A 26,876-nucleotide genomic window follows, 5' to 3' on the forward strand; every position below is an offset into this window, starting at 1 on the left:
TACAGGTAGCAAAAAGTCTCAGAAACTCAAGACTGTGTGACCTTAAATGGAATGTCTGATATTCTGCATGTCAATAAATTACACTAAATAAGAAAGACAACTAAATTTTTATATTCTCTGAAGAAAATGTCAGTGGTATTTGCCCATCCTAGGGTGCTGTGGCTGTTTGCTAAAGTGTTGTAATTGTTTTAAGGCTCTGACACCAACCTGACATCAAAGAACCTGGGGCAACCAAAGCAAACTGCAATGTTGCTTCACAATAGCTTTTTTCCCCTTAAAATAGTTTGATTACTTACAAGTAAAAGGAGCTTTCTGTGTCTTGCACTGCCATCAAGTGCAGCTTTGGCCATTTGTACGTAGCCTAAACAAAACTAAATAATCATATTGTAAACAATAATCCCAAATTGCATCTGAATTCAACTGATGAAAATGACTAAAGCATGTACAATGCTGTAAAACTGAAAACGGACAACAACAATCTCTTGGTATGATTCAAGGCTTGGGTATGTTTAACCAATTATTCATTCTGTAAGCATGAACTCTTGGAAAAGTAACAGCATTCTTCAGGGCTTTTCACAATGCATCCGACCCTAGGTTATTATCATTGTTCTAAACCTTGCTTTTATCCCCGGGTGAAAGAAACCGTTCACATTTGTAATTTTGTAATTTATTAGGGGGCTAGCATGTCTTTATGACTTCTTTATGAGCACAGCTTTTGCACTTTTCAAATGCAGTGAAATGCAGCTAGAAGACAGAATCGCGATTCATATATTAAAATATGTTTTCGTGCACCCCTAGTTTTGACGGCATGGCAACAACTCTTTCTCTTCTCTAAAGCAGTGCAATATGGCCTTGCCCCCTTTGTTGCATGGTCCCAGGGGCGGGGTTTATGTAAATGTCTGGGTTTAAGACGTCACAAACCTGGGAAGTAACTCGTTGTGGTCCCTACGAGCTGTTTTTGTGGGCATTAAAGTACCAGAATTTTAAAAGACGATATCCCCGTTTGCATTGAACTTTCAGCATCGTAACTTTGCAGATATTGTTTATGCTCAAACAGCAACATTACACACTAACTAACTGAAATTGCAATCAACCACCCCTTTAATGTATTATCTTAATTATGAACACACTGGTTTGTAGTACAAACAGTTTTACTGTTTACTCCACTTTGTTATTCTTCTCGCTATTTCCCTACAGCGGCTATTGAACTGGAAGTCTTACACATTCACAGAAAACGTCTTACTTTTGTGTTGAAAAATAAGGTGGATATCTGGGTCTTTATAATCTAAAAACTCTGAAAAATCAATTTAACAAGCACTTAGTATGCATGCTGCATTTGTCCAGTCAGTGACACTGACATTCTAAATATACAAATAGGAACATAAACCTGGGGTAGAAGAAGGTACAATGTGAGATGTTAGCTTACATATCTTGGGTACTCTGTAACCCCAAGTAAAGTAAGAGCAGTGTGAAACGTGAAGCAAGATAAGTATTCCATGTATCCTGGGTTTACAATGACCCAGAGTTAGCTAGTTCAAGTGTGAAGTCCTCTCTCTGCATGCTTTGAGATATCATTCATGTCTGTACCACAAATAGTGCACAAATTTTGATGTTTACTCCCTCAGACTCTCTCCTTCTCTCCGGCCTCATACACTCCTAGGGGTCATCGGATGTAGGGTTGTTCCGATACCGATACTAGTATCGGAAATTCCACCAATACCATAAAAAATTCTGGCATCGGTATCGGCGAGTACTTGAACCCACGTACCGATCCGATGCCATTCTTAAACAAGACCTATAGTTATGTGCGCTAGCTTTGCTTAACGCTGCAAATCGGAAATCAATTCTTCTTCGCTGCTCAGAATGCAAACACAGGAAGTTGCGCTGTGTTGCCACAAGCGACCACTATTTAGAGCAGCGAAGAATAAATACAAACGTGCTAGCACACTGCCAGTAAATCACTCGCGTATGTGACTAAATCCTTCACCCTGGGCGACTAAATGGTATATAATATTTGCCACTGGCTAATAAATGCTCAGATTTTACTCTCCAGTGTGTGAGTTGGAGGCTATGTATAAGTTTAGCACAGATATATTGTCACTCGCCAAACACTCTGACTGAGCGCTTCAGAGTTTCACTTTCCGTAAAGCGATCTGTGCTATTTATCAGTTCATCTGAATGGAGGCCCAGCGCAGCTGTATTTGACGTACCGTAAGCTCTAGTGTGAAGCGCACGACTCGCCGTCGCTTTGCTTTTTTCCTCACACGCAAAGAGAGAGAGAGTCTTACGTGTAGCGCGTCAATTCTGCATGGTATGTAAACTATTTTCCTGTCAAAATAACGGAGTTCCTTTTGGAATTCTTCAGCTTTTAAGAACTGCCGGGATCTCCGGTAGTAGGCGGAGCTAATACGCAAACGACAACCTCATTGGCTGGCGCTCACCTATTATCGTCCCTGGTTTGATTTCAGTAAATCAGTTCAAGCGAATGCAGACAACGTGATTAATATTCATGAATCCAGCAGCTCATTGTTCTTAGTAGAATTCAGAGTATGATTATTATCTTATCAGTATTATTGATAGTTTCCCCCCCATATTTTACAGAAACACCGAATGACCAAAAAAGCACCACCAGTTCCGTTAAAATGACTGTATTCATACATGGTTACCAAGTTTTAATTCTAATTGCTAAAGTTATATCATTAAATAATACTCGATTATCATAATACATTTATAATGCTTGACTGACTGATGTTAAGAGTGTAATAGATGTGCCATTTTCCAAACATTATATATTATATTTTTTTGTTTACTGGCCAGACTATATCTATCTATCTATCTATCTATCTATATATATATATATAGCATATGGTGAAGCACACCATAAAATAATTTTATCAATTCATACAGGTCTAGTAGTACATACAGCTGTATTACCAGATACACACCCAGGTATCGGATCAGTACTCGGTATCAGCCGATACCCTGAGCCTAGGTATCGGAATCGGTATCGGGAAGGGAAAAAGGGTATCGGAACATCTCTAATCGGATGCCCATTTTCCACAAGTTGATATGATTCTTTAGAGGCTGAATAAAAAGTCTAGAACATACTTTGGTTAAAATTTCTCAATGGAAGTGTAAAACAACATCCTATTTACCATGTCAAAAACAGCTCTGATCACAGCGACCCATTTCTGTGCATGGCCCTTTAAATCACCCCACCCCTCTCTTCTGTGAGGTGTCGAGCCGTTCTGTTTATTTTAGCCGCATTTAGCTGCGGAACTTGCTAACTAGCACACTATTAGGAAAGGCGATTTGCAAAGATGCATAAAAAATCCCTTATACTCACTTCTTCTGTAGGTGAAGCTGGATCACAAATGATTCGCGTGAACATAGAAACATTTAGGTTAGAGGTGTCGAAATTAATCAATGCATCTTGGGAACAGGATGGGATGCAACTTGGGATGATTCTGCATCGATGCAGTAGTAGAACATAATCGATTATAGCCTATACTGACATCATTTGCATACGCGCTTGTCATGCAACAATTAAAAATGCACTCTCTATTTTTAAATCTGAGCTCCAGCATATGGCATGTGTGTGCACTAGAGACAAAGGCAGCGGGCTTCAATGCACAGAATATGCGCTGTAAGACGCGTACACATTGCTTGACTGTGCTTCCACTAGAGCTGCACCATTCTGGATAAATTGAGAATCACGATTTTTTTGTCTCGAATTGAGATCACGATTCTCCCACGATTCTGAACTAAACAAAATAGTGTGTGACAATATTATTGCTGCAGTCTATTTAAAAGCGTTTAATTAATTTGAATGAATAACTAAACATGTTAATATATATATCTTCAACATATATTTAAATACACCAATTTTTAATATTAAAATTTTGAAAAAAATGGTTTGAATGAATGATTGACTCATTCATACTTCACTTGTTTTATTTATTAATGGATTAATCAGCGTTTTTGAACAAATCTCTTGAATGATTCAATGACATATATTTTAACAGTCACTAGGTGGCAAAACAATGCAATCGACACATTATTTGAAGTGCCAGTTACTTTCAAAAAGGGATTTACTCTATTTACTACATTTACATGCGCACGGATAATGTAAGGACTTAATCGCATTATGATGTTTACATGTCGAGAGCAAAGCTCTTCAATCCCATTTACATGCAATTTCCATTATTCTTATTAGGCTTATTAGCCAGTTGTACTTTTTTTTTTTTTTTTTTTAAGTTACCCCACTGCACAGCACAAATGATGGACTCAGAAAGAGCTGGTGTGTTGCTGGCCGCTGTTTTAATTTAAGGCTAATGCAAAACACTTTTATATGGTTGTATTCCATGCTTTGGCGCCATAGAAATGCGACGGCAATTCGTTTGCTTACGTTGCCGTCGCGTTCTGCTTGCCGTTTCTGGATGAGGGTAAGGAACAGAGACTGGTGGCAGCGAGTTGTGTTTTCCCGAGAAATGCGATGCTTTCTTCCCCGCCATCGTTTCTAATCTTCGTATTATTACAGGTGTCGCGTCATTCATGTCACGAGCGCATGCGCACCTTGGTCAGAGCGGCAATACTCCGATTAAGGTGTTTGTTTACATGTATATTTCGATTAAAATCATCGTACGCCACCTATGTTAATACGATCATGCTTGCTGCGATTATGAGCTTAATCGCATTATTTAAATCGAAGTATTGAGTTTACATGAGAAAGTTTAAATCGCAATATTGCCAAAATCTCATCGCATTAAGAGGGTGCATGTAAACGCTGTTTATATCTGAACTGCAAACTTTCATCCCAGTATTTCTGTGATGATATGAATGACTATATAAGACAGAAATAATACTGTGCAGTTGAAAAGACTGTTTGTGAAGCTGTTTATTACCCAAACATGTTAAATGTCGTCTGCTCTCTGTGTCAGTGGCAGCGCGAACGCAGATTTGAATGTTGTATGATTTTTTTTCAAAGGTTTAATAGACACGGGCGAATCGTTGTCATTTAAAATTGAGATTGTGTGGGTGTTTGAATCGAGATCGCGATCTTTTAACGATTAATCGTGCAGCTCTAGCTTCCACTCGCTGTTCTTTCAGTGTTTTACTTTAGATATGCTTTCATTTCTGCCGTTTGGAATGCAGTACACATTAGAAGCACTGAACTCATGCACTGACATACTTTCACGTGTGCTTTTTGTGTTAATTTGTCCTGAAGCTCACGGCTGCAGTTAAAAACACTTGCATCTCCAAATACTTTTATGATTCAAAATTAATGTGTGAACAGTCAGTTATGTTTTCAGAACAGTACAAAACATTTGATATGTAGAAACAGATCTGTGAATTAGTGTGAATGTAGCCTATTAAAGCTGCCACTGTCTATGATCTCATCAGGAATAATCAAATGGCAATAATGCTGAGGAAAAAAGAAAAACCCATAATTATGATTGTCTGTAAACTTTCGAATACTTAAAGCACTCTCAGAGACTGAAAGTGTTTTTTGTTTATCACTTGTAATTGTCTTTTCCCCCCTTTATTAGTTTATGTTTGCTTGTATGTTTTGAAGATATATTTACTTTGTTAAATTCTTAACAATAATTAATTAATTAATCAACGTAATTATTTTAAAAAGTTGCCTGCTTATATAATTTGATAAAAATGCACAAAATAAATTTGATATAATCATGATGCATCATGATATCGAATTGAATCGAATCGTTGACATGATAATCGTAATTAAATTGAATCGTGAAACCAGTGCCGATTCACACCCCAAATTTAGTTAGTATGGGGGGCACATTCCCTTCAAAAACAAATGTTTCCTTCAGCAGCTCAGATGTCGGGAGTAAATAACGACTGCTGTTTTCATTATTACATCCAACAACAAAACACCTCAGTTGCTTAGGAGACATTCTTGTCTACACCTGCTCTGGCGTCGAAACAATGGTGGACTGTCTACATCTCAGTCAGGTAGGTAAAACACCAGTCAGGTAGGTGTCAATCAACAATTGTGGGATGTGTGATGTCACACAGCCAAGAATCTGAGATCGGTTTGATTTGAGAAAGGGGTTATCATTTATCAGGATTAAAAAAAAAAAAAACACTGGGTGGATTTTTATCATTATAGGGTGGTTCAGTTCAAACAACATGCAAAAGTGAATTTTGCATCCGATGACCCTTTTAAAAATAAAGGTTCTTTATTGGCATCAGTGGTTCTATTCTATAAAGAACCTTAAACATCCATGGAACCTTTCAAATGCAGAAAAGTTATAGTCGAAATACTCGAATATATCGTTATAGTCAAAAAAGGTTCTTTAAATTTCTAAAATGTTCTTCAGAATGGTTCTTTTAGGAACTGTTCACTGAAAGGTGAATGGCATCACTGCAAAAACACCCTTTTGGAACCTTTATTTTTGAGAGTGTACAGCACACACAGTTTTAACAGACACATATTTTATTGGAGTTTCTCCTGTATTTGCCTGCTGTGTCAGTCTGAGACCGCAAAGAAGTGTCCAAACGCACCTCCTCCTGTCCTCAACACACTGTCAGAGCATAATGAAACACAGATGTGTGCCTGATAAGAATCTTCTAAAGAAAAACTCATCATATAATCTTGCATAATATTTTATATTTCTCTGCTATCAGCTCAATAGGGAGGATGGCTTGATATTTCAAAAGAAGGGTCGCATATTTTTGTAAACTCTTAGAAAAACAGGGCCATCAGTTGACTACTGCCAGCTGTCTATATTTGCTGCAGACAGCAAGGCAGCTCTATAGGTGTTGGAATAGAGCTAGTTTCTAAAATAGATTATTGTTGGGAGTCCTGAATGAAATTCATTGGCAGACACAGTGTCTGCTTCATTACACTACTGAGGATCAATTTCTGGCAGACTAGGATGGCTATGAAGAATCTCTCTCACCTTCCTTCAAGGCGTGCGGTACCCCCTTGGCAGACGCGAGTATTACGTGGCGGGAGGGTAAAAACAGGGGGCTCTTTGCTGGGGGAACCTCGTCCCAGAGTCAGAGTCGTCTTGGAGACATGAGATCCCGTAACAAACTGAACGTCACCCATCATTCTGCAAACACAAGAACAACAGAAGAGTTTTAAGTTCCATGTCAAGTTAATTTAAGTAGTTGAAAAACTAAAAAAATACAAATAAAAAAGGCACAATGTAATGCATTCTCAATGAAAAGACAATGAATGCATTAAAATGCATGAACTGATTGTAGTTTATATAGTCAAGTTTGTTTATGTATTTATTTATTTATTTTTTACATGGATTATGATCCCTCCAATGAGTTTCAGGATTGTCGTGAATTTCATATGACCTATACTAAATTCTTCATGTTCACACACATAATTTAGGACCATATATGTCCATACTTTTGATCGGCTTTCTAGAGCAATGTGCATTTTATAATGCACTTACTGTATAGGGGTTATAAATATGTATACTTATAATTATAAGTGATTCACTGATTGGATCAATGGGATTCACTGGTTGAATCAATGGCAGATGGAGAAGTGTCATCATAACAGTCATTATTTTTGCAATTCCATTTGGCGATGCTAGTGGCACAGAGATGCCACATTTACCTATGTGCTATAACATAGTTATAAATATTTATTATTCAACCCTTATAAAAACAACATTACCTAGCACAATCCAAGTATTCTAGTTTAAACCTGAACTTCACTTCATTATTCAAGGAAACCCTCTAGCTGACCATAGACCAAGTGATACAATATGTTATACTTTAAATGGTGTTCATAAATCTGCATCTTCCCTTAAAAGGTCAAAAAATCCTTCACGACTGAGAATTTAAGCTGATTTATGAGCATGCAGCAAAAAAGATCTTTGCTGAAACATGTCACATTTCACCTCTGAGTCAAAGTGTAACCATATGGTAGGCCTATCAAATCCAGTGGACAGGCAATACCGTGACAAATGTACTTGCATATTTTACACATACAAGCACAAGCACACTCAAATACATGTCAAACAGCAAGTGAAAACACAGCCATTTCCTCTTTAAGAGGTTTGCAGATTGTAGCAAATGGAGCGACCACATCCCAGGCTGAACACATTAGCCTGTCGCAGTGAGCGGTCAGCACAGGCTGTGCACTCCAGATTTACATAGAGGATGTTTTTACACTTGATTCATTTGGGTAATCAACGGAATCAATCGACTACCACCATGAGTGACTAGCATCCGAGTTCTGAAGAGTACTTTTATACCAACCAAAACGAACCGAACTCTGATAACAAACAGACTTGCATTAATAATTCCTTCATCTGGATCTGCTGAAAGGATGCTTTATAACTTTAATTAAAGGCTTCAAATGTGACAGAGTGCAGCGTGCATGCAAGGCATGCAACCTCACAGGATAGGTAAATACAGCTGGATGTTTGATGGGCTTTCCTTCTCTCTCTCTCTCTCTGTCCAGATTTTTCACTATTGTGCTTACTGGCAGTCTCCAGACATGTTTTCACATGGTTGTTTTTGAGTAATGGCTTCTTTTTTACAACACTCACATACAGGCCAGTGTCATGCTGAAATCTTTATACGGTCAACTGGTTCATCTTCAACTACTACTTGAGCTCATTCAAAGTAATTTGTGGTAGTTATAATAATTAACCAACCAACTGAGAGGCAACTATTTACTTCTATGGGCAAAAGCACACAATGGGATAGAATATTTTGCATTTATATTAATATATTTTTCCTCCTTATGGCATAGACACTGTCCAACATCCCCTAATTCCAGTCTGGCAAACAGAAAAATATCCAAAAGACCTGCATTAAGAACTCTATTACAAATTTAAATGAGTGAGCTACTTTTTTTCTATTTCCTTACTAAATAACCAAAAGGAACCTGAGTTAAAGTCTTATATTAGAGTATTACTCCATCTAATCTCTCATACCTCATGAGTTCCACTCAAAAACTTGTTACAATCAGTCATGATTTAGACAAAAATGAAGAATCTTCAACGTCAAACCTGGCAATACATGTGGCATGTTGAAATGTACACAAATGCCAATTTGATTTGAGACCCACACGGAATGAACTGTTGGCAAATGACAGTAATCATTTTGGGTTAATGATGGAGATTTAAAGGTGCAGAACATGTAGAACATGGTGTATCACAGTTCCACAAATCCTGAAGAAATTGCTAAGCCTTCCATAGAGTTCTGTGGGCACAGAGTCTTTGCTAATTTTACTCCTCCCAAAATATTAAAATAATAAAGGTGTGAGAGCGTTTTATAGGCTATATGGCATGTTATAGTCAGATATGACAGCACTAATGCAACAAGCATCACCGCGGATGAGTAGCTGAGTATCTCTTCAGCAAGCCGACACAAACTGCCACAAATGAACCTGAAAATAAGTCGCAGATGCTCAACACACAATCATCTTCATTAAAAGTAATGAGACTAACCTATATTTTCAGTGCTGATGCCGTGCTATCTCCTGTTGCGGTCTCTGATATTGAAATTAGCTGATAATGAATAAAATGAAGTGCATATCTATTGCTTTGACATGAACTCCGTTAAATTTGCATATAGCACGGGAATTTAAGAACGGATTTATATCCGTTTTGCAAAGACACATTTATGCGGCCAAGTGTAAATGGAAACATTTTAACAAATCAGATAGATATCTGATCAGCGAAAATGCATGAAATGACCAGGTGTAAACAGGCCCATAGTCTCCACTGTCATATGCATCTCTATAACACAAGAATAATTAAAAATACAGCAGAAATCAGGGTGCATGAAAGAAGAGTGGGTTCAATTTAAGACATGACTTTAATGTTTTCAAGACTTTCTTTTATTACCAAGTGAACATTCAGTTGTTGTTAAGATTAACTATGAGTTCCTGCTGTATTAGTTGTGGGTGTCTGATCCTGCTCCTGGAGTGCTGATGTCCATTAGAGTTTAGTTCCAGGCCACCCAACACATTTGCCTGGAGGTTTCTAGTAATCCTAAAACTTTGATTAACTGATTCAGGTGCGTTTAATTTGAATTGAAGGTAAACTAAGGAAGGTGGCCCTCCAGGAGCAGGATTGGACACTCCTCTGTTAGGTAGTCACTTTTAAACTGACATAAATTGACACAACCAGTTTTCTCAGTTGATGTAATGAGTAATGTGATGTGTAATTCCCGTGCCAGGAGCATAGTCAAACACCCATGTCCAGTCGCTTGTAGGATCGCACAGGGATGATGGAATCTATCCCAGCGCCTCGGCCATGGGCAGGGAAACACTCCAGACCCTAGACCAGGGGAGGCCAACTTCAGTCCTGGAGAGCCAATAGATATGTTTCCATCACCCTGTTTTAATATGCATTTTGAAGTATCGCATGAGAAACAAGTGATGGAAACACCTAATTTTGAATAAAAATCGCAAAAAAGTTTTACACTGCAAAAAAGGGTTAATACAAATAATGGGAGATGGAAATGCATTTTGTGAATAAATTCCTCCAAGTGCATCAAAAAAGTTACAGTATGTGACTATGCGCTATGGGACGGCAAAACCAGCGGACTGATCTCATTCCACAGCATCTGAAATGTTGTTATGGTCATTCGGAAATACCCAAGCAAAGTCTGTCAACAAAGTATTTCTGTATAATTGCCTCCCAGAAATGTCTTACAGCATCCACCTCAGAAAGCAATGCTTGCTCTGAGGCGGAGAAGTGGTTTAAAGTTCGCCCCTTACCATAATGTGATGCCGTGTCCCGGTGCGACGACACAAAAACAATAAAACTCATTACAAACGAGGCATTTGTTGCATCCAGTGGGGCATAATTACTGATTATAATGACTTATACTGTCTTTTTACACGTTGCATTGCATATCGCGCCACGTAAACATAACACCATGTTTGCATTTGTGATCGGAGAAACGACAAACAACAAGCACTACTCTACACTGCTCAAAACTCGCATTTGAATAGTAAGTAGCAAATTCTTTAAATAAGCAAATGTACTTACAGGCTGTGAGTCAGAAGCGCCATACTGTCCTTGCAAAGTTGGAATTGCTCCACTTTATAGAAACAGCCTTTGTGCACAGCTAGCAATGTAGGCTCCTCTCCTCCCAGGTTCAGGAAACAGTCCTCCGTAAAATGCACTGCACATATCTGAGTATTTGGGTTGACCTGTTCTGGAACAGTGTTGTAAATACAACTTAACCACTGATTTCTAGTCGTGTCCTCTTTTGGAAGGCCAAACAAAGTAGTTTCGCTTTCACAACGAAACACAGCGTCTCCACGACATGGCCGCAGCAACAATACTACAGCGAGAATAATAGTTCCACCTTCTTTCTTTGCATATACATTTGGGCGGTGTTATGCAAATCTTCCCACACAGTGACATAGACATGTGGGGGCATGTTTGAAGGAGCCATTTTAGGAAGGCGTGGTCGAGTCTTAACTTTTATAAAGAATATCTCTTAGGGTTTGAGACTTTAGTCTTTGCAACTTTAGGAATCTTATCTATGCACAAACAGCTTGTAACACTCCAGAGAGAAAGGAAAATCTTGAAATCGCATCATATGACCCCTTTAAATTCACAACTTTGGATGGAAACCTGGCTACAGTCCTGCAGATGTTTGCTCTAACCCAGACAAGAGTAGCTGTAGAAAGCTACATCCAGGAGAGTTTTTATCATGGCTGGAGCAAAACTCTCCAGGACTGACGTTGGCCACCCCATCATCAAACAGAATAGCAGAAATCACTGTCTCCCAAACAAAAATGAAACAGTCTCATTGTTACAGCAAATAAGCTAAAAAAAAAAAAACAGATCCATGTTTTTATGAGCTGTCGACTCCAAAAACAATATTTCACTTTGGGCCATTCAGTTGGATCATTTCTCAAACAAAAGGAAGGTAAGGAAAAGGGGCACTGACATAGGCCAATAAAATTTATTTTCTCAATATATCTCCTCCTCTCAGGTTCACATAGGGTGGTGAAATAATCCTTTGACATGGTTAAAAATAATGAATGTTTCCTGTCGCCAATTACGTTTCCCTCTAGTGGGCGTAGTTCTCAGAGTAAGACACGTTGCGCTTTACTTTTGTGTCCTTAAACACAAATTTTTTTGGGTCGACAGCTTATAAAAATGTAGTTCTGGGTTTTTTAGCTTGTTTGCTGTACACCTTGTCACACAGCAGCTTTTAGACATTGTTCTGTTTTTTGACAGAAATGACAAGGAGGCAGCTTCCCGCAATGCAAAGTCAATGGAGATCATTGGATTGTTTTCCCCCCGGTGGGTGTGGTTTTCAGATTATGATGCATGTCGCTCTGTCTCTATTGGCTTCCAACTTTTGAATAACAGATTAAAAAAAAACAACTGTAAGGAAAACTATAAATTGAATGTTTCTGGCAGCTTAAAAAAATAGCAATAAAGATAATATTTGGAAAGGGTGCAAACAGGAAGGAAGGAAGGAAGGAAGCATTTATATAGCGCTTTTTTATTGTGTATTGCTGTACACCCAAAGCGCTTTACAATCAAGTGGGGGGGGGGGGGTCTCTCCTCAACCACCACCAGTGTGCAGCATCCACTTGGATGATGCGACGGCAGCCACAGGACAACGGCGCCAGTGCGCTCACCACACACCAGCTACAGGTGGAGAGGAGAGAGAGTCATAGAGCCAATCAAACAGCCTCTACATGTCTGGATGTCCCAGCGGGCATTACTAGTTCAATAATCAGAAAGTGTGAGTTACAACAAACTATGCAAACACTTTCTATACTAACAAGACAAAGACTTGCAAAGGCCCAAACATCACCAACTGCACCAGTCAACCAAATTGAGAGCTATGAATGCCAATGTCACTCAAAAACAACTATGCAAGAAGAGCATGTCTCAAAGGGTAACCTCTTTCGATCAGCTAAAACAACTGATTGTATGTCATGTTATTTTTCTGTCACATGGCATTTATGGCCCTGGTGATTGGCTCAGAAAGTTCTGTGGTCCCATGAGCAAAGATGTCAGATTTCAAATCCAGCACTTCCAGTGATTCATGCACCAGAAAAGCAACTGCGATGAGAGATGAATGAAAATGCTAATGGATAGCTTTATCCACCTGGTACAGAACTCTTTGCATGGCCATGCTCTCAGTCATGTTCTCAGTCCAAATTAAAGCCAAATTAGACTTTAGTACAAATTAGAATTACATTAAAGCTGAATACATATGATTAACAATAAATTATTTTTGCATAGAGTTTGGATGAATCAAAACTAGTTAGTTGGCTATAAGAAGAGCAAGTCTGCAGATACTACCTTTTTTTTTTTTTTTTAATCTTCAGACTATAATGAGTCAGAGATTATGAAAATTGTTTGATATTGTATGATTTCAGGGTTAGGATTTAGTAAAATGTATTATAGTTTCAATTCTAACTATATTTAGAACTTCAGAGTGAATTTTTACCCACCAAAGCAGGTCTTAAAGTACAACGTTATATGTAATTTGATAATTTCTTATTTTATAACCATTGTATTTATAATATGGTTAGTGCATTTCTGAATGTACTGACAATGCCATTTCTATTGAAACTCATATGTCATAAATATTTTAAATTACACATCACTAATGATGAACTTGAAAGCAATTTAGTGCACAAATATATATGTAATATAAAATGTAATATTTAATAACACACTACAGTTAAATCAAGTATACTTTACATGTGATTTAATATATTATTCAACAAAAAATAAGTGTATTTCTTTAAAGCATGACAAAAGATTATTAAACCATAATGATTTAAAATGTACTTTAGAGTAAAAGTATAATGAGTCCACTGGAGGCGAGTTGAAAAGAACCCAAGTGCAGCTTTATTTAAATCCCAAAAGTGACCAATCAATAAACAAAGACTTGACTTGGCATGGTATGAACAGACTTGACGTAAACAAAAGCAAGAACACTCCAACAGTGGTTACAGGGATAATACTCAATGAGAGACAAATGCAACATGAGGTCTATAAATAGAGGGTCACGTGACACAAATCACCCAATGGGAAACAAGGCACATGACTAAAGCAACCAATCAGAACATGACACACACACTAGGCAGGAATAAATAAGAATCAAGGGAATCACATAATTAGACAGGAACTATGGCAAAATAAGAGACATGAAAACAATGAACATGAAACAAAACCCCAAAAAAGACATGAGAGATCCCCCCCCCCAAGACTCCTGACGGCTCCTGGGCTGTGAAGCAGTGACAGACTATGGAGTACTGGAGGACCTGGGCCATGGAACAGAGGCAGAGAGCCAGGGTGGAGCCAGCAGCGCGTGGGGCCACCACGGCAGAGTAGAGGACCACCACGGTGTAGCAGGTGAAGCTGGTGACCACCACAGTGGAGCAGAAGACCATGGCTAAGCATAAACAGCCTTTGACAGTAACGTGACAAGCAGAGGTGGCCTCCATGGCCGGGGCAGACAGTTCACAGGCAGCCTCTTTGGCCATAACAGGCAAGACAAGGGGTTCAAAGGCGGCCTCCGTGGCCACGACAGGCAAGACTGAAAGTTCATTCTTGGTTTCCTTGGCAGTGAGATGGGCCAACATTCCTTGGCCATGACAGGACAGACTGTGAGTTCATGAACGGCCTCTTTGGTCATGACAGGACAGACTGTGAGTTCATAAATGGCCTCCTTGGCCGAGACAGGGCAGTCAGAGAGTTCAGAAGCAGACGCCGCCGCCTCGGGAGGTTCTGCAGCGGATGCCACCACCTCTGAGGCAGACTTGTGGACAGGAGAGACCTCTGGGGCAGACTTGTGGACAGGAGAGGCCTCTAGGAGAGACTCGTGGACAGGAAAGGCCTCTGGGACAGACTCGTGGACAGGAGAGGCCTCAGGAGTGCAGTGTGCAGCCCACACACTCAAAAAGGCGAATGCCATCACGGGCAGCCCAGTAGACAGTGGCATGCTCGCCGGGCTTGGGTGTGTTGAGGCTGTGAGGCTTGAAAGTGTAGAGACCACTGGGATGCCAGCTGCTCGCACTGACATCAGAGGTGGATCCATCACATTGTCAATCAGTCTCATCAGTCCTGGCCCAAGCTCTGCATCCACAGCTCTTGTGTGGCAGCCATGTTGTGAAGAGTCTCTTGAGTGGGCGGCATGACGTGAACAGGCTCTGGCTTGGCAGACATGACGTGAAGAGGCTTTGGAGTAGCAGACATGACGTTAGCAGGCTTTGGCTTGGCAGACATGACGTTAGCAGGTTCAGGCTTGATCGGCATGGCATGAGCAGGCTCTGTAGACCCTGACGTGATGTGAGTGGGCTCTGTAGACTCTGACATGACGCGAGTGGGCTCTGTAGACTCTGACGTGATGTGAGTGGGCTCCGTAGACTCTGACGTGATGTGAGTGGGCTCCGTAGACTCTGATGTGACGTGAATAATTGCAGACATGATGTGCAAATACTCTGGTGTGGCAGATACTGGGGAATAGCAGGGTTTCTCATCCGCAATCCCCACAGTAAAAGCAGAGCCACTCATCCTCAAAGCAAAGTCAATGTATTGTTCAAGAGTCCAGTGAGGGGTCTGACGTAGCATTAAAGGTGAAATTTCTCCAGTTAATCCATACTGAAAAATGTCTTTGAGGGCAATGTCATTAAAGTCCACCTGGTAGCACAGTTCACAAAATTCCTCAACATAATCCTCCATGGATCGGTTACCATGACGTAGTCCAAGGAGGGCAACTGCTGGGTTCATGGTTGGTCGATTATTCCGTAATGAGTCCACTGGAGGCGAGTTGAAAAGAACCCAAATGCTGCTTTATTTAAATCCCAAAAGTGACCAAACAATAAACAAAGACTTGACTTGACCTGACTTGAAATAAGACTTGACTTGGCATGGCTTGGCATGGCATAGCATGGCATGAACAGACTTGGCGTAAACAAAAGCAAGAACTCTCCAACCGAGTTTACAGGGATAATACTCAACGAGAGACAAATGCAACATGAGGTCTATAAATACCAAACAAGAGGGTCACATGACACAAACCAACCAATGGGAAACAAGGCATATGACGAAAGCAACCAATCAGAGCATGGCACACACACTAGGCAGGAATACATAAGAATCAAGGGAATCACATGACTAGACAGGAACTATGATTATGACAAAATAAGAGACATGAAAACAATGAACATGAAACAAAACCCCAAAACAGACATGGCAAAAAGTTTTGATTTGACATTACTACACTGTATACTTTTTAAACACATACTTAAGTGTATTAAGAAATATAGTCATGAAGTTTCTTGTTTTGAAAAGTCTGGTAGTGCGTGATCGTTATTCGTTTAGTGTATGATGCTCAGTTGTTCTCTGTAAAAATAGACAAAGTCTGCAAGTGTATGATGCCTGTTTTAAAATATTTTCAGGTTATATATTTAGTTGTTTTTTTATCATTTACATTTGTGATTGTATTTAGCTGCTGTTCACGACACTATCTAGTCACTCATCAACTGAGAACCACTGCATATTAACTAGCTGGTACATATTCAGCACAAAAGACTTTAAGCTACTACTGTATGGATGCACATCTACAAAATTTGAATTTCTAACCAGGTAAACAGCACACTGGTAAATTATATGGCCATATATGGTCAGGTGTATTTGTATGTGACTGTAAACATGCCATTCTTTAAAAATAATGGTGTATTATCAGCACAGCTGCAGTTAGGCATATGTTTTTGTTTCTGGGTGTCTGTTGAGACACTGATAACATGAACAGAGCCAAAGCTTTATCAGTTTACCACTACACAGTACATATTCCACTGACTCTCAATGTGTGTGTTGAGCTGATGCTGTTTAGAATGGCTCCCAGTCAATAATGACCTGATTCAACAAACACACATTAATGATATTATCTGCAGCCTGTGAGGCCAGGACTTTCAGGATAGGATAGCGTTTCACAAAATATCATGATCTGTGGATCAAAAAATCAGAATAATATAGTAACTATTATGGTGATATATTTACTGAATTCACTCTTCATCTGGTTACGAATGTTTAATCTGGACTATTAGTTACATCCAGTAATGTAAAGCAAATGCCATGTGACTTGAGCCGTAGAAAAATAATGCCATGACAACAGTGATTGGCTGGTGGTGCCACAAGAACATGCACAGTCTCAAATATTTAAAAGGCAGCAGACAGGGAAAAAAAAAAATTGCACACTGTTAAGAGCCCTCCAAAACCACTTGGCACTGGTAAAGCATCGACTATATGTTGAAATTATTGTGATTCAAGTGTTTGAAAAAATGTTTGTCAAAATGCATGGCTACAGTAAATGACCAATAAAGGAGAAATGTGCTTGTGGAAAAAAGAAGTAAAAAGAAATAACTTGACTTTTAAGTTTTTTTGTTTTGGTTTTTTTTTTCAATTAAGTACATCTCTATATGTAATTTCTTGATTACTTTTATTGTACTGTATCTATGTCTATTGAACCTTGTATGTCATGTATTTAAGTTGTTTGCATTTACACATTTGCATTTATAAATTTAAAATATATTAACTTGTAATATCAAATAGCATAGTCAAGCATGTGTATAATAGCACAGCTCTCATATAACCGTTTCTCCACCGAGCTGCAAACTGTGTCCGAACACACTTCTTGCCGACGACGGACACAATCGCTGCCCGTCATGTTTGGGGATTCAGCATCTGAAAGAAGCGTTGACTGATCCGTGCACTGTGCCATGCTGCTGCTGTCAGAAAGACAGCTTCGTCTTGCAGAGCTAGATCCTGACTCGTTTGCTAGCCTCACACAATCATATTTAGGCGCCACATATTTAGGCTCAAAAACGTTGCACATCAGCAGCTGCTGGAGCTCCGCAAACCAAAAAGAAATCTTTACCGCAGACAGAAAATTCGCTATCGAAGACTGCTGCTACTCACTCTTCAGAGATGGCAAAGCTGAAACGTCTTCTTCAGTCTTTACAACCCCCGGCATCAGCCAAGCCTCCTGAGAACACTTCGGTGAACGAGATTGCTTTCCAACCTCTGAATACTATCGATTTAGACGTTCTGTCCATGAGTGCATCTAATTCACATTTCCTTGATGAAGAGCTGGTGGAACCTGCCATGCAGCCTGGCCCCCCACAAGATGCTCTCTCCAGCCTGTCTGCTGCTGGTGGTTCAAGCGGTGGGTCTGTACATTCATCTAGTGCAGGCCAATCTTCTCCTGATGACTTTCTTTTGATTCTGCAGATGGCAGTGGCTTGTTTGGGTCTTGATAAATCTGTTCAGTCTGCTCAAAATAATGTGTTCTTCAAGCAAAATGCTGATAGTACGTTTACTATGCCACCATGCAAGGACTTTGTGGCTGAATTCTCCAGTGCATCAATAGGCTCCAATGTGCCTAAGAGGAGGTCAAAGACAGCCTGCACTCTTGCTTCAATGGCTGAGGCTGACTCTATTGTGGTAGGTCAGGCACCTGAAATTGAACAGCCGGTAGCAGCATTGGTGGTATCACCAGATGAAGTGCTTAGCGGCAATGTACACTGCCCAAGTGTACAGAGTACAGACACATTATTGAAGAAAGCATATGAGTCTATAGAGTCTGTGGAGAATACTATTTACCAGCTGCTGCTTGCCTGTAACACCACACTAGAGTCAGCGAATGTTGACCCCTCTGTACCTCAGTTCTAACAGACAGCCCTATTGACTATAGGTCATGTAACGTGTGAACTTGTGACACTTTCGGCAACCCTTCTAACAGCCCGACGCCAGGTATGGCTTACTCAGGCAAGGTTGCCTGAAGATTGTAAGAAGACATTGAGGGAATTACCAATTGTACCGGGGCATCTCTTTGGCCCCAACATTTCTGAACTATTAGAAAAGAGAATGAAGTTATCAGAGGCTACACGGCAGTTAACTCAGGCCCCATAGGCTCCTTCTTTTAGAATGTGATTGACGCCAGCTCACCCACGTTACTTGAGCTCAGAGCAATGGTTGCGTCACCATAGCGGTCCTCAACTTCAGATGCCACAGTGACATAGAGTGGCTGAAGAGCCACCCTTTTCCCCGCCACCATCAAGGGGGGCCATGTCAACGTCCCCCACAGGTTCAAAGGGCAGAAACCCAAAACCTTGAAGTTTCTGTGCCAGCAGTCGGTCGTTGTCAGTTGTCAAAGATGCAACCAGTTCAATGGCCCTTTCCATGGAAATTCGTTCGCTGTTGTTGAAAGGAGCCATAGAAAAAGTTACCCCTCTAAAACAGAAGGATGGTTTTTACACAACGTACTTCCTTGTTCCAAAAAAGGATAGCGATTTCCGACCAATTCTGGATCTTCGACACCTCAATGTGTTCCTAAAGTGTCTTCGTTTTCAAATGTTGCGCACAGTCGACGTTCTTCGATCTGTGATGAAAGGAGACTGGTTTGCGAGTGTAGATTTGAGGGATGCTTACTTCCATGTCCCCATTGCTCCCCACCACAAGAAGTTTCTGAGATTCAGTTTTCAGGGTCAAGTCTATCAGTTCAGAATCTCTAGCTCCTCGTGTTTTTACGAGATGCATGAGTAAAAACCCTGGACCCTGTCTCCTCTTTGGTCCAAAGGCATGAGGATTCTGCCCTATTTGGACGATTGGCTGCTCTGCGCCCCAACAAGAGTGCGTGCTTTATGCGATACCAAGATTGTTCTGGAGCATATACAGAAGCTGGGCCTTGCTGTGACGAAATAAAAAGTAATTTGGTTCCAGAGCTGACCATAACCTTCGTAGAAATAACACTCAATTCTGTCACAATATCCGCCACACCATCTCACACTCGGACAGTATTCTTTAGTTGGTGACTCGTTTCCGTCTGGGGGCAAGGATACTTTATGGTGTCCATTACAAATGATGGGGATGTTAGCTGCTGCCACATCCGTGATTCCCTTAGGATTGCTTCACCTCAGGCCTTTTCAGAGGTGGAGCAATAGCTTAGGGCTAGACTCAACGAGACATCGCCATCGCATGATTGCTGTGTCTTCTGCTTGTGTCAGAGCGCTGAAACCCTGGAAACAGGTAACAACGGGTAACACAGGGCGAGCCGTGGCAGCTTCCCATCAGACAGGACCTCCTTTCTCAGCTGAACAGCCGTGTTTGGCACCCAGACCCAGCTCAGCTTCAGCTTTGGGTTTGGCCAGTGGGCCCACTTCTCAGTTAACTGATTGTGAGCCAGCAGTTCTGAACACCTTTGGTAACACTAGGGCTCCTTCAACACGACAGCTTTATGCTGCTCGTTGGAGGATTTTCTCATCTTGGTGTGGGGCTCAAGGACTTGACCCAGTTCATTGTACTGTACCAAATGTTTTGAGATTTTTGCAGCATCTCTTAGATGGAAACAAGGCGTCTTCTACCTTAAAAGTTTATGTTGATGCCATATCTTCTTATCATGCCTGGTCGATGGTGCATCCTTGGGGTCTCACAACCTTGTATGTAGTTTTCTGAAGGGAGTTTTCGTTCTACTCCCTTTCCTGTTTGGGACTTTCCACTTGTTCTAGAGGTTCTTTGTACACCACAATTTGAACCATTGGATGTTGTGGATATTAAGTGGTTGTCCTTGAAAGTGTCTTTTCTGTTAGCCATTGCTTCTGCTAAACGCGTTTGTGAGCTTCATGCCCTGTCAGTGAGTGAATCGTGCTTACGCTGGTTACCAGAGGATTCTGAAGTCATTCCTTGGCCTAATCAGGCCGGCCTTCCTAAGGTCTTATCACCACAATTTGTGAATCAGTCTATTCATCTGGCTGCTTTTCAATCTCCTTTTTCTCCATCCGATGCAGGTGGGGGGAGGTATTATCTGCTGTGTCCTGTACGAGCTTTAAGGTGCTATATTAAGTCTACTGCTTCTTTCAGACAGACATATCAATTATTTGTCTGTTATGGTGAGGTACGCAAGGGCGCCACAGTTACATACGTAACTAGCGTTTTATTTTGATTTGCTGAGTCCGCTATTACTGTAGCTTATAGCCCGTTAGCATCGCTAGCATGGTTGCCGCTAATCTCGCTTACATTGCTAATACTCTATTCACACACATTACCATTGTTTTACTCACTGTTACTTGCTTTAATGGCAGATTTGTGTCTATTTGAGTGAAGGTGAGGACGCGTTCGAAGATGCGAGCCAAGCCCAGGGCGATGACCTCTCCCCCTCCGCCACCTCCAGTCTTCAGATCTCCACCCGGAACTGCTTCGCTCCCCTCCGCGAGATGGAATGTGACGCTGTGATCGTGGGAGACTCCATTGTCTGGCACGTCCGTGCTACGTTAGCTGAAGGTAAAGTGCACACTCAATGTTTCCCTGGTGCTCGTGTTCTCGATGTTTCTGCGCAGATACCCGCGATCCTGAAGGGCAACGAGAGAGTTGCAGCTGTTGTGATTCACACGGGGGTGAATGACACCAAGATGTGGCAGATGGAAACACTGAAGATGGACTTCAGGAGCCTGATCGAGATGATACGCAGCACATCGCCTGCAACGACAATCATCGTCTCAGGGCCGCTTTCCAAGAATCGACGAGGACACGAAAGGTTCAGTAGACTTTTTGCTTTAAACGAATGGTTATTGTCAAGGTGTAAAGAACAGAAACTGCTCTTTGTTAATAATTGGAATCTTTTCTGGGAGCGTCCTAGGCTTTTCTGTGCTGATGGCCTGTACCCCGGCAGAGTCGGAGCGGAACTACTGTCGGACAACATCTCCAGGACGCTATGCTCTATATGACAAGTAAGCCAATTCTCAAATTACTGCTATGATGACTTTTGTTCTACCCACTTAAATGATAGAAGTACTTGTGCTGTCCAATCTATAAAGACTGTGTCTGTTCCCCCGAATAGTGAGGCCAAAATATAAATTTAATGCATGATCTAGAAAAAATCTGATCGTGATTAAACCAGAAAAATACAAAATAAATGAACAAAACCTCATTCGATACTTCTGCTTAATGTTACACTGTCAGATACGCAAAAGAAATCTCTCCTATCTCTTGCTCTGGCTACTGTGTATAGACCGCCAGGGCCGTATACTGATTTCTTAAAAGAATTAGCAGATTTCCTCTCAGACCTTCTGGTTAATGTTGATAAAGCGCTAATTGTCGGAGATTTTAACATTCACGTTGATAATACAAATGATGCATTAGGACTTGCGTTTACTGACTTAATAAACTCTATTGGAGTCAAGCAACATGTCAACGGGCCCACTCATCGTTTTAATGATACACTAGATTTAATTATATCAATTTTACAGTCTCTGCACTGGCTACCTATTAAGTTCTGTATCAGTTACAAAATATTGCTACTTAAGTAATATTAAGTAATATAAATAATACAAGGCCCTTAATGGTTTAGCTCCTGCATACCTAACTAGTCTTCTATCATGCTACAATCCATCCCGCTCCCTAAGGTCGCAAAAGTCTGGACTTTTGGTAGTACCTAGGATAGCGAAGTCCACTGAAGGAGGTAGAGCTTTTTCGCATTTGGCTCCCAAACTCTGGAACAGCCTTCCTGATAATGTTTGCAGTTCAGATACACTCTCTCTGTTTAAATCTAGATTAAATATACATCTCTTTAGCCAAGCATTCGCATAATGCATCTCATAATCTTGTACTGCAGTTATATCTGATCAAATGCACATTATTATTCTTTAGCTTGGGTTGAACAAATCATTTTGCTTGGTTGGAACAGCAGCTATGCTAATTATGTCTCTATTTGTTTCTCTGTTTCTGCCACAGGAATTACACAAGCTTCAGTCTGGATCCAGAACACCTGAGAAGAGATGATGCCAACCCCTCAGAGGACCTCAGATGATGCCAACCCTGAAACAACATACAGAACTACCAAATTTTGCTATAAGTTTGATTGGAATGTATAATCATTGCTGTTAATAGTGTTCATCGTCTGTTTGTTTACGTTATTACTGATTTGATACTGATACTGATTTTTACCGTACATTTCTGCCATATGTACATCAACTTGACATAGTCACCACTGATAAACTACTACTAAATATATTGTAGAAACGTTAAAATTTTTTGTAAAGCTGCTTTGCAACAATTTGTATTGTGAAAAGCGCTATACAAATAAACTTGAATTGAATTGAATTGAATTCACACACAGGTGTCTGTTCATCCACAGCACAGGTTAAATACCTGAACTGAGTGAGGTCACTGTGAAAGAATGAGAGAGCTCATATCTCACTCTCTCTGCAACACATTGTTCCTGGATGCCACATACAGAGGCTTTTGGTTTATTAACTGTTAACTCAACATTTAAGTAAAATCTAATTATAATTAGAACCACAAGCGTGATTACAGATTAGTATGATATTCCTATAAAACAAATGTCAAGAAGATAATATCAGTCCAAATCAATCCTCAAAGCATGATTAGTCTGTAAAATCTTAAATCAGTGTGCTGTGATCTGATATTTCAGCTCTGAATGAGTAAACAAGTGACACTTTAGATATAATGTTTTACAAATCTTCTAAATGGCCAAGAGAGGGAATATTTCAATGAACAAATGAATGTTTCATCTGTCAATGGTTATTCCATCTCCCTCAATTGTTGAATTGTCTGTTGTCCTTGGGATCGTCAGTTTTGGCCATCAGACAGATGACATCATATTTTTCTCTTGGGTACTTTAGTATAAAGTGGGAGGTCATGGGTGACTTGATGACAGCAAGGTCTCGGGAACCTTTGGCAGAAAAACAAGGCCAAATCGTCACCCTTCCATGCAGCACAGTGTTTGACAGTAGGTTTGAAGTGTTTGTGGAGAAACACTGTGAGTATAATGACTGTTCAGTCTGTTCTCATGACATTGTTCTACAAATATTGTGAATTGTTCAAATGTAACTTTAAAAATGCAAACCAGAGCTGCAAGAGAACAGGCTTTATCCTACCAGACGATCTTTTCTGGATTGTACTTTAACATCTAACATACGCTACCATTCAAATGTTTTAGGGTTGGTTACATTTAAAAAAAAAAAAAAAATTTAACATTAAATTAAATATTAAAATATTATTTTAAAGTACATTACTAGTCAGTAGTTTGAATAAGAGTTTTTAATGTTTTTGAAAGTCATGTTCACAAAGGCTGCATTTATTTTATTAAAATACAGTAAAATACAATTTACAGTTTAGACTGTGTTGTATTTTAATATACTTTAAAATACAATTTATTCCTGTGATGTCAAAGCCAAATTTTCAGGATCATTATTTCTGTCTTCAGTCTCACATGATCCTTCAGAAATCATTCCAAAGTCTGCAGATTTGCTGCTCAAGAAACATTTCTTAGTATTATCGATGGTGAAAAAAAGTTGTGCTGTGCAATATTTTTGGGAAACCATGATACATTTATTTATTAAATCTTTTGTTACATCAAAAATGTCTGTCATATTAGATCATTCTCATCCTAAATTTTTGATCTCTCTCTCTCTCTCTCTCTCTCACACACACACACACACACACCAAGGTGTGAATTTTCAAAGACTTCTGCTCCTGACAGGAATTTTCCATTTTCATCAGTGTTCTCTGTTTTGTAAATCATCCAGAAGAATGCAGAAAATAAATAATGTTTGTTTTCTAATTGTTCAGAAATGGCCTTATAATTCTATTCAGACTGATGACAACAACTGATGATGTATCCGAATGTTGTTCTGATTCACGACAGGGAAACTAGGGAGCAGAACAAGGCTCAGTCAAGGTTTCAGTATTTTGGCTTCCTTTGCTTTTGGATAAATAATTACAACAAAATCTGTTATGTGTTATCCGAGACATAGAGTTGTATAATTATAGAAGCTGGTGAAGACCAAATGATTGTTGTTTATGCTGTGTTATGTAAAAAAATTATAATAATAAAAGATGTAGTATGACTGTTCTTCAACAAACAACTGAAGATGAGGGTACGAGGGTTAAACATGTTCTCTGTTGTGTGGTTCTGCCTCAGGTAAAACAATGTAATCAAGCCCCAAAAATGCTCTGTCCTGTCAGAAAACATAAACTGGTAGTGAGGCGTCTAGTTAAATGTAATTTCAGCCAGCTGCACAAACACTTTGTATAGATTTGTCTACACATAACAAGAGGAAACAATTGTGTTCATTGACTCGCTCACAAGATTCTGAACATATACAGATAAGACATGAAAGAGCCTGTCGCTGTCCTCTGATCACACCAGCTCTGAAACACAATAAAGAGCAGCACCTAACCTGCAGACGACCATTTAAAGCACTGAATCTAACACATCTGGAGGGTGGAGACAGAGAGAGGGAGGGGAAGCTAAAAACTGATCACACCAGTCATAGTTCAGGAAAAAAGACAGCAGGAAGGGGCTTTATAGAAAGTAACGCCCTCTAATACACCTCACCCTTAATACATAATAAACTTAATAAAGGGCAAAAGTCTATTCATTAACCTCACGAAATCGAGGCTTCATTCATCCTCATGGGCATTGTTGTACATTATGGGACAATTTTCCTGTTCTGGGAATTTAACCACAGCTTTGGATCAAAGACATCCGACTGGAATAAACGTCACATTTATGTTGATTAGGAGTAATTATACATGAGAATGTGGAACAACTGGAAATGTGACCACATGATATACCTCTTACAGTATAGTGTATGTGACATCCTCATATTTTGCGTGTTCATCAGAATAAACATTATTTGCAGTGTTCTCAGACTGTATGTGGACACTTTTTTTCACACTTAAAAATGTACTAGATTCTAAATAAAGCAAGCATTTATGATGCAGGACCTTGTCTCTTGACTAATTTTCTTTATCCTTTTTTTTTTTTTTTTTTTGCTTCAATGACTTTTAATCAGCTGGTGTTTTGTTGATTTTTAGTGTATGTATGAATTCAATTCACACAGACTTCGACGAGAGAAAAAAATGGATTTAAAAAGGATTTATGGTACTTTAAAACGTTTTTTTTTTTTTTTTTTTTCTAAGAAACTGCTAGTCTTTTTTATGTGTATACACAGGTGTAGAGAATCGCATTAACCATAGACATGATCCACTAACACTGGAAGTGTTTGCAATAACATTTGATATTTTTAAGTGTGACTTAAATGACTTTTGGGGACACAGTTAAACTGTACAGTTATTCTAAAACTCACTATGTCACAAAACAGCATAACGATGTACATTTCACCTTATAATGAACAACTCATGAAAACAATAAAGAACTCTTATTGACTAAAAAAAATTAAAATAAAAAATAAAAAAGTCAAGCTTTCTAAGTTTTAATGTCAAACTTTCTCAGAGAAAGTACTCAGTCTCTATTCAAAAAGTGCATTAGATGATGTACCAAAATCTGAGTGTAAGATTAACATTTCTTACAGGTAAACGTTATCCCATATTAAGCCGAGGACATAAAGAGTCAGAGCAAACTCACCCAGACAGCCGTGTTGGACTCTGGAGAGATTAGTGTCCGTCTGCTGCGTGTCTGTCATTCACAGGAGTTCAGCGGGACACAGTGACGAGAGCGCGTCCAGACTCGCTGTCCTGACTCTGATCTGCTCTCAACGTGTTTTCCCTGTCGGCACCGAACTGGCTGGCATGAATCCTAACATCACAGGCTGAGAGTTCCTCATTGGTCGTAGGGTTACGAGTTGAAGGGGGAGGACTGAACACTGCACACACTAAAAATGAGATGTGTGCCTTACTACTTTTCTGTTTTCCTTTAAAGCCAGAAGAATGTGAATATAGTACATGTTTTTCATTGGTTATGCAATATTTTTACCTAAGGCTTCCTTTGGATATGTGTATAAAGCAGTATTTAGGTAACACTTTAGTTTAGGAACCAGTTCTCACTTTAACTAGTTGCTTATTAGCCTGCATAGCATATTTGGCTATTTATTAGTATAAAGTACATACAGT

At 39.7% G+C, this 26,876-nt stretch overlaps 1 protein-coding gene across 1 annotated transcript in view; it reads right to left on the minus strand.

Moving 5' to 3' along the window:
- Positions 1-26,591, minus strand: part of mylka (myosin, light chain kinase a) — a 111,127-nt gene extending 84,536 nt beyond the window's left edge. The window contains exons 1-2 of the mRNA XM_058786564.1: positions 26,392-26,591; positions 6,931-7,085 (exon numbers count right to left, since the gene is read on the minus strand). Of these exons, the coding sequence (XP_058642547.1) occupies positions 6,931-7,084 (154 nt within the window). The 5' untranslated portion in view covers position 7,085; positions 26,392-26,591. The remainder of the gene's footprint in view (positions 1-6,930; positions 7,086-26,391) is intronic.
- Between the last annotated feature and the right edge of the window lie 285 nt (positions 26,592-26,876).

This window comes from Onychostoma macrolepis, chromosome 09, assembly GCF_012432095.1.
Source record: "Onychostoma macrolepis isolate SWU-2019 chromosome 09, ASM1243209v1, whole genome shotgun sequence".
Lineage (NCBI taxonomy): Eukaryota > Metazoa > Chordata > Actinopteri > Cypriniformes > Cyprinidae > Onychostoma > Onychostoma macrolepis.